Source organism: Hippopotamus amphibius, chromosome 4 (genome assembly GCF_030028045.1).
Source record: "Hippopotamus amphibius kiboko isolate mHipAmp2 chromosome 4, mHipAmp2.hap2, whole genome shotgun sequence".
Classification (NCBI taxonomy): domain Eukaryota; kingdom Metazoa; phylum Chordata; class Mammalia; order Artiodactyla; family Hippopotamidae; genus Hippopotamus; species Hippopotamus amphibius.
Genome location: NC_080189.1, coordinates 129,572,136 through 129,587,462, shown reverse-complemented (window position 1 = coordinate 129,587,462; position 15,327 = coordinate 129,572,136). Strand labels below are relative to the sequence as shown.

General features: G+C 37.6%; 1 protein-coding gene across 1 annotated transcript in view; it reads left to right on the top strand.

Annotated features, from left to right (window-relative positions):
- ITGA8 (integrin subunit alpha 8) overlaps positions 1-15,327 on the top strand; it is a 171,380-nt gene that overhangs the window by 116,310 nt on the left and 39,743 nt on the right. Inside the window, exons 22-23 of the mRNA XM_057732743.1 lie at positions 1,008-1,087; positions 6,066-6,146. Of these exons, the coding sequence (XP_057588726.1) occupies positions 1,008-1,087; positions 6,066-6,146 (161 nt within the window). The remainder of the gene's footprint in view (positions 1-1,007; positions 1,088-6,065; positions 6,147-15,327) is intronic.

Sequence of the window (15,327 nt, the reverse complement as noted above, 5' to 3'; positions counted from 1 at the left end):
TGGATGCACTTTTCTCCACTTTTTTAAAATTAATTAATTAGTTAATTGGCTGTGTTGGGTCTTCGCTGCTGCACATGGGCTTTCTCTAGCAGCAGTGAGTGGGGGCTACTCTGTTGCGGTGCGCAGGCTTCTCATTGCAATGGCTTCTCTTGTTGCGGAGCATGGGCTCTAGGTGCAGCGGGCTTCAGTCGTTGCAGCACGTGGGCTCGACAGTTGTGGCTCACAGGCTCTAGAGCACAGGCTTAGTAGTTGTGGTCCACGGGCTTAGTTGCTCCATGGTATGTGGGATCTTACTGGACCAGGGATTGAACCCATGTCCCCTGCATTGGCAGGTGGATTCTTAAGCAGTGCACCACCAGGGAAGTCCCTCTCCACATTTTTAAAAAGCTGTTTTCAAACTATAAAAATAACAAGAACAGTTTTAAAACTTTGGAAAAGAAAGAAAGGTGGAAAAAATAATCCATACACTCACAACCTTAATTGTAGCATATTATCCTGGTGTATTTTCTAACAAGACACCCTCCCTCCTGTACAGTAACTTTTCCACTGGTAGCCTTTTAAAACCACAGCTGAAACCATGGCACGTACAACTTTGTAAGCTTTCTTCCTTTAGCGATCACAGTTACATTAGAAGCATTTTCCACATTGCATAGGCATCACAGGTGTAACTTCAGTGATGACATAAATGTCCATCACACAGAATCACCACAGTTTTCTCAATCAATCTCCTCTTGTATATTTACATTACCTTCATGTAGCACATAAAGAAGGTGGCAGGAAATGAGTCGATATAAGGCTAAATAAAGAGAGGGAACCGCAATGTGTAGGCTCTCAACGTCGCCTGGGTCCTGAAGTTTCAGCTAGCCCGGGGTAGAAGCAGAAAAAGGGACAGCAGTCTAGGGTGGGGATTTGCAGGGATGACTTAAAAAGATTTTAGTGCTGTGTATGAGGTCCCTCCCAGGTAAAAAACTTAGTGTCTTGTGATTTCTTTTTTTTTTTTTTTTCAGTCTTCTCTGGGCCTCCGATTCGCAGTTCCACGACTTGAGAAAACAAACATGAACATTAACTTCGATCTCCAAATCAGAAGGTTAGACCTTTACATGCCTGAATTATCATCAGCGTTCAGTATTAAAGAGATCCATGGTGAAATGAATGCCCTTATCAAGCTCCTTCCCCTTAAACGTTCTTCTGAAATGAGAAGCCAGATGTTCACACGTTCATAGACCATTTTTCCTTTGTTTCTTGGTTATTTCAGATTTTCCTTTTGTTGTCTCTTTTGAGGAAGAGATCCAGTCTGCAGTCCAAGATATGAGAGTAAAATTTTGTCCTGAACACCCTCCCACCCACCCTGCTCCTCCATTTTTCCTCTTTCTGACGCACACGGCTTTTTCCACCCCCACCAGCACCCCTACCACATCCCACCATTCTCTGCTGGGGGTCAGTTAATCCCTGAGAACAAAATTTCTGCAAAAAAGAAAGCATAGATTTTGACTTGCAGTCTTGAAAGCTAACTTTTCAAGGATGAATGAGTCTCTGATGGTTTAACTGTGAGCAGCAAGGCAAGACGCAGGTAAGATCGTATATTCAGAAGACAGGGTCTTCTCTGGCAACTATATGCCAAACCCTGAAGGTAGCTGCCCCTTTTTTCTAAGGCTGACTCTGCCCTGGGATTCAAGTGTGGCTTTACATTGTCTCTGTCTATTCTGTTTGCTCCTTCATGGCCAAAAATAATATTTCATGACTTAAAAGAACTGCGGAGAGCAAAGTGTCATGAGGGCCAGAGATTCTCAAGTGTGGACTTCAACCCTTTAGCCAGTAATGGAATCAATGCAATGGCTCTAGACTTGTATTAAAAGAAAAGGAAATTGAATGGAATATATCAGAGTTCATGAAAAATTCCTTTCAGATACATGTAAATATGTGTAGTAAGACATCCTGTAGGATATATATATAAATACACACAAACACACACACATATTTGTGGTCTGCAATTTTAAAACTTTGAAAAACACATGCTCAGTGTGTTCAACCCTTGTTCTAATATAAAAATGACTCTGAAGTCAGTACCTACAATTTGGTTCTCAAATACAAGTGTGCAAGATGGCTAATCTCTAAAGTTACCGTCTGTCCTGCAAGAAGTGAAGAAGTCATTAGAGTGTGATGACTTTTAAAGTAATTACTTTACACAATGGATTACTTTTTTTTAAATTTAATTTATTTATTATTTTTTGCGGGGTACACCAAGTTCAATCATCTGTTTTTATACACATATCCCCGTATTCCCTCCCTCTCTTGACTCCCCCCCACCCTCCCTCGAGTCCCCTGGATTACTTTTTAATAGCTACTTCAATTAGAGGTTTAGAGTCTTTTTCAAAAAATACCTAATCTGTATAAGAGTGTAGCAGATTTTCAAAATCTGCAAGCTGTGTCACACACCACATCCCCTTAACTTTGTGATAGAGTTCTAGGAAGGAAGGTTTTCTAATTTATCTTAAGTGTCCTTGTCTGACCTTAATTAGGTCTTTTTCGAATTTAACTTAAATATTTTCTTCTGAATCTTAGAGATTTTAAAAATTGTACCTAAATTAGTGATGGGATGCCGATGGAATGAATTCTTCCATCATATCTCTTCATTTTACCAAAAGCTGGTTAAATCATTTCTTTGTATCTACATCCATGTATATTTTCCAAAAGGTTCAGGTAGTCCTAACCTTTCATTTGGGAAATCTCCTGTTTATATTTCTAAGTTTTAAGAAAAAAAAAAAAAAAGAAAGAAAAAGAAAAAGCACTCCATAGGGAAGGACCACCATCACTCCAGATACTTCAGTAACCTGAAGTTTCTGTTTCTCACCATCATTGTCTGTGACATTGATTCTGCAGCAGCATGAAACTTTGCATCACTTCAGGAAAAGATACCTATTTCTTAATAGTTGCAGCCTTTCGACAGGAAGTCTGGTACAAAGATGCAAAGCAAATTTCTGATGTTTGCTTCTTACTCTTAATTGCAGTTTCAAATAATAGAATGGATGTAACTAGTAGTTGAATCAAGGAACAAATGACGCTAAATGTTGTAAATGCCTTCCCCAAAACTGTCCTGAAGCTCATCATTCAAATAATGAATTCAGTCAGGAAGTGCTGAATTTGATGGAAAATAGAAATGGTCACATTTTAAACATCCCTCTTCATCCAAAAAATGGTCCATATTCCATCCTCAGACACTATAGAAACTCCTATTTTAACATTATCCTGAAAAATACGGAAATGCAGAAAGAACTGGAGGGGCAACAGCAACATACTAAAGCCATCAAATTCCAAAACCATATGTTCTAGAGATAAAAGTATTTGAGAATACTTTTAATACTCAAATACACTGGTGAGCATTGATCCGCATGCTTTGCTGGCAGGCTCCAAAGACGTAAATCAGTGTCTAATGGATGGTTTGTATTCAGTTTAAATGTGTTTAAAGCAAAAATAAATTAAACCAAATGCTCTGAAGTCTGAACTCAAGCTTTTGACCATATTGACCACCAGTACCCACATTTAATGTCCTTTTCCACAAATAGAACGCAAAAGAGAAATGGACTCTGTGAATTAATATACTTAAAATATTTTTTGTCACCAAATGTTTGCATTAACTGGTCTCTCCATGCCCTGGCTCTGTGTGACGTGTAAACATCTTCCTCCTTGTTCAGACCGGGTCTCAGTTTGCGATTCCCACATACAAACAGATCTTTATGATCATGCTTGAAGCTGCTTCCTCAGTAATGGTGAAATGAACATTGTATTGTTCTGCTGACATTCCAGAGACCACGGAGAGCACAGAGGGAATGTTAGAAAATAGAAAATAGGAAACAATAAAAAGAAAATAGCATCGGAGTAATAAGTGAAAAACATGTTTATCTTTGGTACATGACATAAGCTATAGTCCTGGAGAGGAAATTCACCATTTCTTGAGAAGAACTAGCTCCAGCAGTATAAATAGCTCAGCATCTGGGGCGGTGATGAATTGCTTGTTTGAATGGAGCAGTCGTATTAGTTGAGGGAGGTTTCCTTCCAGGAAAGAGGTGAAAGATGCATCTAAGTTATATATCCAGCCTGGTGTCTTGCTTACCAGGAGATTTTGCTGCCACCACTGGTTGTAGTACCAAGTGCCCTGTCAAGCCTGTGTGACAGAGGATGATTTTAATGAGCCAGGTCCAGCCTCGGATTCTGCCACTGCTTTTGTAACTTTTCAAAACAGCCCCTGTAAACCTCGTATCAGACTCCTGTCCCAAGACAAATTCAGAGCTTGACATCTATTTATATTTTCAGGGTGTTGTCATGAAAATTGTATTATTTAAACCACTTGGAAGCAAAATGCAATAGAATTATAAGATAACTTAAATAAAACTTTTTTTCTATAATTCTAATTTCCGCTGTTGCAAAGCAACAGTAACCTAGAAACTAGAACAAGGTCTGGGGGAAACTGTGGAACAATTAGACTTAAGCTTCCAAACTAAAGAGTTCCCTGTAATGCATTTGGGACCACGAAGTCTGTAACAAGTGGAATTACTTAATGACTTTTTAGTGGTTAGTAAATCAGAATCCTGCCTTTAAAAAAAAACAAAAAAAAACCTTTTTAGTTGACTGATCCTCCCCAGATGTGATAATAATAAAGTGGCCTGGAAACTGGGGTTCAAACTTTGGTGAACAAGTCCCTCTAGGCTCATCACAAGCTTAGCAGTGATGCCCCTTTGCAGGAAATGAGCCTGACATGTGCCTGTTTGTATCTTTTATGTGTATTTGCCGGTTAAGTTGCCTTATCAGTGTATACAATCGAATAGGACTTTTCAACAGCGTTGTGGGAACAATTCTGTCTCCTCCTGCTTTGAAAGCATACTTTTATCGTATCTTTTCCAGCTCTCCCATTTGGAAAGCTTCAAAAGCTAGTCAGGACATGCCCCATTACCATCATCAGTGTGAGAGCTTGTCTGTTGCATCTGCATGAGACCTGATGATGAAAAGAAAGGAGGCTTTCTCTTCTTAATGAGACCTGGATATAAACACGGCCTGTAAGTGGCGGTGTCACATCCCAGTTTGCTAAAAGCTGCGTGATCCTTTGGAATATTAGGGTGACTTCGGTGACAGCCCAGTAAGACAATGAATGCAAATGTCAGCCGCATCCAAAGCCCAGCTACAGGTCCAGCCTCTTGTGAGACCATGTTTTATTTTCCTTACAGCACTGGTTGCTTAATACATGCAATTTTAAAGTTAAATTTTATATCTAATTATATTTGCTTGAGAGAAAGAAACAGTAAACAAAAATAATTTTGCCACTGTTCAAAGAAATATTATTAAACAAGCACCTTCTATCTTGAGATTCCTGATGTACAGATAAACATCTATGTTATCTCCTAACTGCCCAACTTCCTGGGGTCTTGCTTCATCTCACCATTGGCCATGCTTCTGTCATTCTTCATTCCACACCCTCATCAGCCAGTGAGCATCAGTAAAGTAGACTTATTTTAATATTACTTAAGAAATAAACCATAAGGAAGATTAATTTGCTGCCAAAACAACGTATGGTATGATGCATTCCAGAACCAAACACAAATGCTTTTTCCGTTAGGTGCTGCTCTTGGGTTATTCATGCCAATTCTCCTTTTGTTAGCATGGAAAATCAGGAGTTGATTGTGCTGTCCTTTCCCGTGTGATGGGCAATGAACTTGATGCACAGAGGAGTTAAGGAATGTGTCCCTGGTAGAAGCTGGACAATGAACTCAGCTCACTGCCTTTTGGGCTTAGTCACTGAAACAAAGATGTGTTGGCTTCTCTAGAAATCTATTATGTTTTCAGATAAGGTGTCTCCTCATGGAAAGTTATTACATTTCTTTTGCTCATAGAGGATCTTAGCATTTCCATTTACAAATGGTTACAGTTTTGTAGAATGGATATGCCTTTGGTTTCCAACTGATCACATTGGTAATGCATGTTGCTCCTCTGATGTACAGAAGGTTTTTCGTGATCATCTATCATAGTAACATGTCTGAGAAAATATATTTAAATCATATGTCACTGTGTTTTAGTTCCAACAAGGACAACCCAGACAGCAATTTTGTGAGCCTGCAAATCAACATCACTGCTGTAGCTCAAGTAGAAATAAGAGGGTAAGTAATAAACGAGGCATTATAGTAATTATACTTTAATAATAGCTTTCTGTATGTGAGATGATAAAATACTAGTAAAAACTGTATGGAATTTTCCTAATGTATTAGAGATCATAGTTCACTTTTATAAAGTTTTATTCTTTTTAACCCATCATTAGCTTTCCATTGGGAAGCAGAGTGAACCCTGTATGATAACACTAAGGCTATCAAAACAAGAGATCACTTTATTCCTCAAACTGACAGGTCCATAATCAAACTATAAAAACTAGTGATTAAGAAGCCAGGTAAAATAGGCAACCATGTGATTGTGCAAAAGTCTCTCACTTCCCCAATAATTATTCTGGCATAATGAAAATTCAGCCACACTGTACTGCATCTTGAGTTTAAGAAATGGGTAAGTCTTAGATGTGAGGGTTGCTGGAATCTACACTTTGTGTCTTTTTCCTTCTGTCCTATTCTTTGAAGAAGTTGCCAATAAGCAAGCAGTTGGAGATACAGGAAGATCGTGGTCAAGTAAAAGGCTTAGAATAAATACCATCTGGGAAATCCGTGCCTGGGGGGAGAAAAGAAATTGGAAATGGACTGCATGTAGTTCTTATCTTGCACCAAGTGTGGACTTGATTGGTTTTATTCTAATTCTTGTTCCATCAGAACACAAGGACTTGGCTACAAATGCCAGCTGGTATTTTAGGTTGAATTGTCCCTGGGGCTCCAGAAATCCCAGTTCCCTTTCCTTTTCTGTAGGTCCTGAGTCCTAGTGGTTCACACTCCTCCAGCTGTAGATTTCTGCACACAGAGCCAATGTCACCGTGTGTTCTCTTACCGCTGCCCCATGTACCCAGTGGTGGCGGGGGGGGGGGGGGGGGGAGTCTTGTATGCCATCCTGGCACCACTGAAGTTCAGGAATAATAATAATGCCTAATGTGTATGATCCTTTCATGTGCTATGCCATCATGTTAGCATCTCTTAATAAGTACTAGCACCTTCCCTCTACAAGTGAGGAAATTGTGGTGCAAGGAATTGAAGGCCACACAGCTAGGAAGTAGGGAGCTAGAATGTAAATGCAGGCAACTTGTCTCCAGATACATGTTTATAAAATGATCATACTCTACAGCCTATGAGAGAGAGGTTTTTGAACCTTGTCTGCACAAATTTTGTGTACGCCTCTGTGATTTCTTTTCATGCAAATGAATGTTTTTGACAATTCACTCACTTTAATGCCTGTGCCTATAGTTCACTCATTTCAATTGCAGAAGAACATAACATTGTACAGCTATAACGTAACTTATGTATCTAGTCTACTTTTGATGAACATTGGGAGGGTTGTATTTTTTCTTTTTACAAACTTTCTTATAAGTATCTCCTGGTCCACACATGGCAGAATGTCAGTGGCAGAATGTCAGAAGGGTATGTGATTAGAGGTGGAATTTCAGGATCAGAGAGTATACACTATTTAACTTTACTAAATCATACCAAACTGTTTTCCAAAATAGTTCTACAAAATTACAGTCCCACAAGAAGTGGATGAAAGTTTCCACTGCTCCACATTATTAACTAACCTTCAAAATGGTCTAGTTTTTCATTTTGAGCCAATCTAAGGGATAGGAAATAATATCCAACTGAAGGTTTAATTGGCTGTTCCTTGATTGCTAAATGAGATTAAGCAGATTTTTATGTGTTTGTTAATTTTTTATTCTTCCTATTTAGGGAAATTTCTCTCTGTTCTTTTGTACACATTTCTACTAAGTGACTTGAGTTTTTCTTATTAGTTCATAAGAATTCTTTCATATTCTAGAGTTGAGACCCTATCCTTTATCAGTTACACATATTGCAGATGTCTTTTCACAATCTATGGGGTTTGGGTTTTGTTTTTAAGTCAAGTTTATTGAGGTATAAATTATATAAAATAAAACTCACCCTTTTTTAGGTGTCCAGTTTTAAGAGTTTTGACCCCACAAGAACATTCACTATTAAACAGTTCCAAAACCCCAAATAGTTTCTTCATGTCAGTCCTACCCTCACTCCCAGGCTCTGGTAACCCTGATCTACTTTCTGTCTATTTCCAGAAAATCATATAAATATACTCATACAGAATGTAACCTTTTGAGTTTGGCTTCTTTCACTTAGCATAATACATTTGAAAAAAATCCATGTTCTTACATGTATTGAGGGGTTTTTTTGTTTGGATTTGGTTGGTGTTTTGTTTTTTGTTCATTTGTTTGTTTGTTTTTTGCTGAGAGGTATTCCACTGTATGGATGTCCCATGCCTCATTCATCCAGTCGCAAATTGGTAAACATCTGAGTTATTTGCCATTTGGGGCTATTAATAGTAAGTCTGCTGTAGGCATTCACATCGTCGTTGGGACATTTGTTTTCACAAATGGAGTTACTGAGTCGTATGGCAAGTGTATGGCAAGCTTTATAAGAAATTGCTGAACTGTTTTTCAAAGGGGCTGTACCATTTCCATTTTGCATTCCCACCAGCAAAGCACGGGAGTTCCAGCTGGGCAGTGTGGTTGCCAGCATGTGCTTGAGATTTCTTTGTTTTTAGCCATTTTGGTAAGGATGTCAGTAAAAAGTATCTCACTGAGGTTTTAATTAGCATTTTCTCATGACTAGTGATATTGAGCATCTTTTCACTGCTTATTTGCCATCCATATCCCTTTTTTGGTAAAGTGCCTCTTAAAATTTTAACCCATTTATTACTGAGCTGTCTGTCCTTTTATCAAGTTGTAAAGCTTCCTTACACATTCTAGATACAAAATCATTTATCAGATAAGTGTCCTGCAAATATTCTCTCCCAGTTTATGGTTTGGCTTGTTGTTTTCTTAACAGTGATGTTCAAAGAGCAAACGTTTTTAATTTTGATGAAATCTAACTTTTAAATATTTTGTCATTTGTGATCTTTGTGTCCTGTCTAAATCTTTGCTTTATCCAGAGTTGCAAGATTTTCTCCTATGTTTTCTTCTACAAGTTTTGTAGTTTTACGTTTTGGTCTATGATTAGTTTTAAGCTAATTTTTATATCTGGTGTGAGGTAAGGCCAAGGTTCATTTTTGCATGTGAATATCCACTTGTTGCTGTGCCATTTGTTCAAAAGACTATTCTTTCCCCATCAAATTACTTGGCACCTTTGTTGAAAAATCGGTTGTTCATCTGTGACAGTCTATTTCTGTACCTCCCGTTCTGTTTCATGGAGCTACATGTATATATATACAACAAGTCTTGAAATGCAGTAATGTATTCTGAGATCTTGGTAAACTCATGTACCAATTTAGTAGCAATTTTGTTTGATAATTTCCTAGGATTTTCTACAAAATTATTGTCTTAACTGTGAATAAAGACAGTTTTATTTCTTACTTTCTAATCTGCATGCTCAAAAGTTTAACCAGCTTCAAAGTTACAGGCAACCATCCCGACAAGAGATCACCCTAGCTTCTGACACAAACTACAGATTTGGGAGATTCCCATCCACCCACAGTTTCAATAATTCACTTAGAAGGACACACCGAACTCTGAAAGCTATTATTCTCATGGGTACAATTTATCACAGGGAGATGATACAGATTACAATCAGCCAGGGGTAAAAGGGCATAAGTTGGAGTCTGGGGAAGTGCCAGAAACAGGGCTTCCATTATTCTCTTCTGCAGAGGCAGGATGGGTTACTTTCCTGGTACTAATGTGGAACAGTACGCTGCTACCAGGGAAACTCACTCAAGCCTCAGTGTTCAGTTCTGTTTTTTTTATTGGGGGGGGGGGGGAGCACTCCATAACATAGGGATGAGAGGTTGATTGACCACTTAATTGATCTCAGTCTCCAGGACGTGGCCGAACATCCCATCCTGAATCACTCTGTTGGTCATTCTGGTGTGAGCAACTCCCACCCCAAATTATATTGTTAGACTATCCAGTGTGACTTAACCACCTCCTGCCCCTCTGCCCCCACCCCATCAAACAAAGATACTCCTTCCTCTCAAGCATAAAATTTTGAGAGCTGAGAGCAAAGGTCAGACTTCTTTGAGGGCAAGGTTAAACTGTTTACTACGTAGTTATGCCTTTTATTTCTTTTTCTTTTCTTACTGCATAGACTACGACTGCCAGTGCAAGATTGAATAGAAGTGGTAAAAGTAAAAGGTAAAAGTCTTGCCTCGTTGATAGACCCTGGCTTGATATTAAGGATGAAACATTCAGTCTTTTACCATTAAGTCTGATGTCAGCGGCAGGGTTTTTATAGATGCCTTTATTAAGTTGAGAATGTTCCCTTTTTTCTAGTTTGCTTAACAATTTCTGACATGAGTGTGTATTCAGTTTTGTCAAATGTGTTTTCTGTGTCCATGAAGAGGATTAAAGGATTTCCCCCTTTTTGCCCATTGAGGTGGTGACTCAATTGATTTTTATTTCCAAATTTTAAACCAAAATTGCATTCTGGGCAAGAAGCCTGATGGTTATCCTTTTTATAGATTGTGAGATTCAACTTGCTAAAATTTTGTTGACTTTTGCATATATGTTCATGGGAAATATTGACCTATAGTTTTCTTTTCTTGCAATCTTTGTTCTGATTTTGGTGTCACGAAGATGCTAGCTCCTTAAAATGAGACGGAAATATTCACCCATCTTGTCTATTTTCTGGAAGAGTTTGTGTAGAACTGGTATTATTTCTAACTTAAATATATGGTAAAATTCACCAGTGAAGTCATCTGAGCCTGGAGTTTGGGTTTTTGTTTATTTGTTTGTTTGTTTTGGGGCGGGTGCTTTTTGTTTTTGTAGGAAGGTTTTTAACCATTCCATTTCATTCTTGGATATAAGGTGATTCATATTACCTATTTCTACTTGAATGGGATTTGGTAGTCTGTCAAGGAATTTGTCATTCATCTAAGTTGTTACGTTTTGGCATAATTTTCTCCCATTTTCCTTTCAATGTCTGTAGGACCTCTAGTGGTGTCTTCTCATCATTCCTGATACTGGCAGTTTGTAGCTTCTATTCCCTTTCATTTTCCCTGATCAGTCTGCCTAGTGTTTAATGATCTTTTCAAAGAACCAGTTTTTTTTGTTTCATTGGTTTTTCTTTCTTTTCTTTTTATTTATTAGTTTTACTTTTGTTTTTGTTTTCTATTCCATTGGTTTCTACTTTTGTCATTATTTTTTTCCTTCTGTTCATTTTGGGTTGGATTTTCTCTTCTTTTTCTAGTTCCTCTATGCAGAATTACAGACTTTCTTCTTTTCTTACATAAGCATTTAATGCTATAAATTTCCCTCTAATATTATTTTAGCAGCATAGCAAAGTGTTGATATGTTGGGTTTTCATTATAACTCAGCTCAAAATGTTTCCCAATTTCTTCTTTAACTCATGAGTGACTCATGGGAAATGACTTGTTTGATTTAGAGATATTTGGAGCTAATCTAGATGTTTTATTTTTGTACATTTCTAATTTAATTCTGCTGCCCCTCTCGATGAGAAAAACATTATATAAAAAAATCAGAGAAGAAAATACAAGCATTATTTTTTACCATCTTATTTTTATATCTTTTTATAATTTATTTATTTTGATATCTTTTCAAAATTTACAACTAGTGTATATGAAATTTTATCCCTTTCTTTAAGCTTAGCTTATATTTGTTTTGCTAACCAAAAATAAATTGAAACTGTTTCTTAATTCCAAAATAAATTTTAGTCTGTCATCTAAGTGCTTAATTTAAGCACTGTATTTATTCTCACATATCCATTTTAAGAGAGTAATATTTTAATTATATTTCTGCCATCACTTATGACACCAGTGTTTCTAAGTAAAAAAGAAGGAAATTTTCTATTTGTTTTACCAATGATCAAAACAGGTAATTAAAATTGGGTTTCTCATGTGGGTGCAGTTATTTTCATTGCTAGATTAATATCCAACAATTTTCCACAATTTATTCTCTAAGATGGTATTAAAAAATTTTTTAACCATTTTGCAAAGTAAAGCCCTTTCCTCCAAATACTCAGCAAAAATATTTGTTCCAATGTTTTATTCTTCAAGGAGCAAACAGCTACTGTGTTGAAAATCTTCCATGTTCAATCTTCAGGAAAATCTAATTTCCTTTTTGGCCAATGGTGTTTATTCCAACGTATTTTATCTAATAATTCTTTTTAAAAACTTCCTGCTATTTTCATAATTTTAAGAATAAACTCAAATGGATTTATTTCTTTGAGTGGGGGGCAAAAGTATTGACAATTGTCCCATTTGTTTCAAAGCCAGATAATGTCAACACTGTCTTTAAGCAGATTTACATGTCATTTGTTAGTACAAATGATTAACTTAGCATATCTCTGTAGAGAAGTAAATTTGGCTATAAGAGGCAGCACACATAGTCCTGAGTTCACTAAGAGTAAAAAAATTGTGTCCTTGGTAAACAAGTTCCTACTGTATAGCACACAGAACTCTATTCAATATAAACTATAATAGAAAAGAGTATGAAAAAGTATGTATATATACACACACATATGTATAACTGCGTCACTTTGCTCTGCACCAGAAACTAACACAACATTGTAAATCAAGTATAGTTTAGTTAAAAAAATTCTTAACAAAATAAAAATAAAATTGTATCCTTGGCAAAAAATCAGGATTGAGTTTGTGCTGAGAGACTGCAGTTTTGGATAACTGTGATTTATACAGATGCTGTCTACAGCAGGTATAGCCAATCTATACATTATTGTTCCATACACTAAATGATAGTCTTTGCTATTTGGGACTCATAGGGATTGGAAATGGGATCATGAAAACAGCGCTCGTGCCACACTACCAAATCATTAGATTTGAACTCCCTGATAGCATATAGACTTTAACTTATCAAAAAACAAATTCCTTGCTTCCCCTTAAATCCCTTCCTCATGTCTTGTGTTACCACTGAGTACCCCAGTCTTATTACTTGAGGGTCTCTGTGGAATAACGCTCTGTTGCAGAATGTGAGGACCTTTCAGTACAGGTTGTTAGATTACTGCACTGGCTGTACATCCTTAGCTAATTAGTTGTTCATATTCTCTTTTTTTTTCTTTCTCACTTGCTACCTTCTTTCTTAATAACTTTGAAACCAATAAACAATGTTTCACTTATTTAGTTGGGAATCTTTTTTTTTTATATATAAATGTATTTATTTTATTGGCTGTGTTGGTTTTTTTTTTTTTTTTTTTGCTGTGTGCGGGCTTTCTTTAGTTGCAGTGAGTGGGGGCTACTCTTCATTGAGGTGTGTGGGCTCCTCATTGCCGTGGCTTCTCTTGTTGCAGAGCACAGGCTCTAGGCGCGTGGGCTTCAGTAGTTGCAGCACATGGCTCAATAGTTGTGGCTCACGGGCTCTAAAGCACAGGACCAATAGTTGTGGCTCACGGGCTTAGTTGCTCCGCAGCATGTGGGATCTTCCTGGAGCAGGGATCGAACCCACGTCCCCTGCATTGCAGGCAGATTCTTAACCACTGCGCCACCTAGGAAGCCCCTAGTTGAGAATCTTTAGTGAACCATTCTTTGTCCATGGTATCCTCAGATTTGAAAAGGTCTTAGAGGGTAGATAACTGATTTTTGTGAGCCATACCTTTTGAAGTTTTCCCATGCCCTGTAACAGACTGTATATTTCTTTATAGATTTCTATTTCATTTTGCTACACAAATGGACCAGGAAGTTTCTTTAAGTTGTGTTTACTAAAACCATTGCACCTTAATGGTCCCCATAACGCACTGTATATTGGAAATAGAGTGACTAGTGCTTAGTAAACCTAAGCTCTCATCTTCACCTGCAACCAACCCCCTATTTTTCTGGTCATCAGTTTTCCTTTCACGTATAAAATGAGCAGGGTTTGAGCACATTGTCTCCATAGTACCTGCCAAGGTCTAAATTTATGACTCTCTGGTCCCAGGGAATTTATGACCAGTCCTACAGAACTGATGACCATAGGAACAAAATTTCTCAGAGAAAATGGGCCCAGCTTCTGTTCTGTATTTTTTTCTCTATGGCAAAATAAATAAATAAGTTTCCCTAGAGCCTCACAGTGGATGTAGACCATGGAATCAACTCTTTGTTGCTAAGCTGAGAGCAAGGTGAAGCTTTGGGTGGTGGGGTTGTCAAGATCCTTTGGGAATGGAAGCCCAAGCTCTCTGGGCATCCCTCTGATGAAAGCACCCTACCAGCTTCTCTCCTCTTCTCCTCACCGAGTCCTCTATGTGTGGTTTAATCAAATCAAGTCAGAAAGGGGAGCATGCCGTAATAACAAACTGATCTACAAGTAGAAAACGTGAAAGCATCAGCCCAGAAGCATCTGCACTTTTTAGTTACTAGTGGTATGTGAAGGATGAATGCAGAAAGCTTTACAGTTCAGAAACATTTCTGTGGGCTGTCAGTTTAAAAAAACGTGGACTTCTCCCACCCACCCCAGAAGACAACGCAGCCAAGTTAACTTTGACCAAAAGCATTTGACATGTTTTCCAGTCATTTGTGGTGTACAACCCAGGGTTTTATTATAATTTTCCAGATGAGGAAATAGAGACACACAAAAATTAAATTATTTGCCCTAGCCTCAGAATTTAACCAAATACGTTTTGCTTTCTGCTTTAGAAAGAGAGTACAAAAAGGGAGGAAAAAAGGTAACGTTTGAAGTTGCTAAAGGCTATGCTAATTACTGGGTACTCTTAAAAGGGCATTTAAGACTTCGATTGCCAAAAGAGATGTTTTCTAGTGAAATTAGCTGAAGGTCTGAGAATTGTTTTAAAGATACCTTTTACCTAAAAACTGCTAGAAAGCATTGTTTGGGGGTAATTATTCTTTTAAGATTATATAACAATAACAACTTGTTTTGCCATCAGCTTTTAATAAGGAATAATGCCACGTACTCTTATTTCATTCATCCACTGCTTCCTTTCTAGGTGAAAATTACAGACAAAAATACCTATATACCAAGTTAATTCCCTGCTTACATGATTCTACCATCTAACTCTCTCATTCTCTCTCTCAGTCTCACGCTTTCAGTTGTCTATAAAACAGCTCTAGAACTTGATCAGGCTTTATTTTGGCTCCGGGCCTGGCCTTGTGAGAGGTATGGCTTTGTTCATGGGATTCCAAAGAAATATAAGAAGGAGAAATATACAAGTGGCCACTTTTCTACTTTGAGGTATTTAACTAGAAACTATTTTGTCACAACTGGATATTTCACACACACAT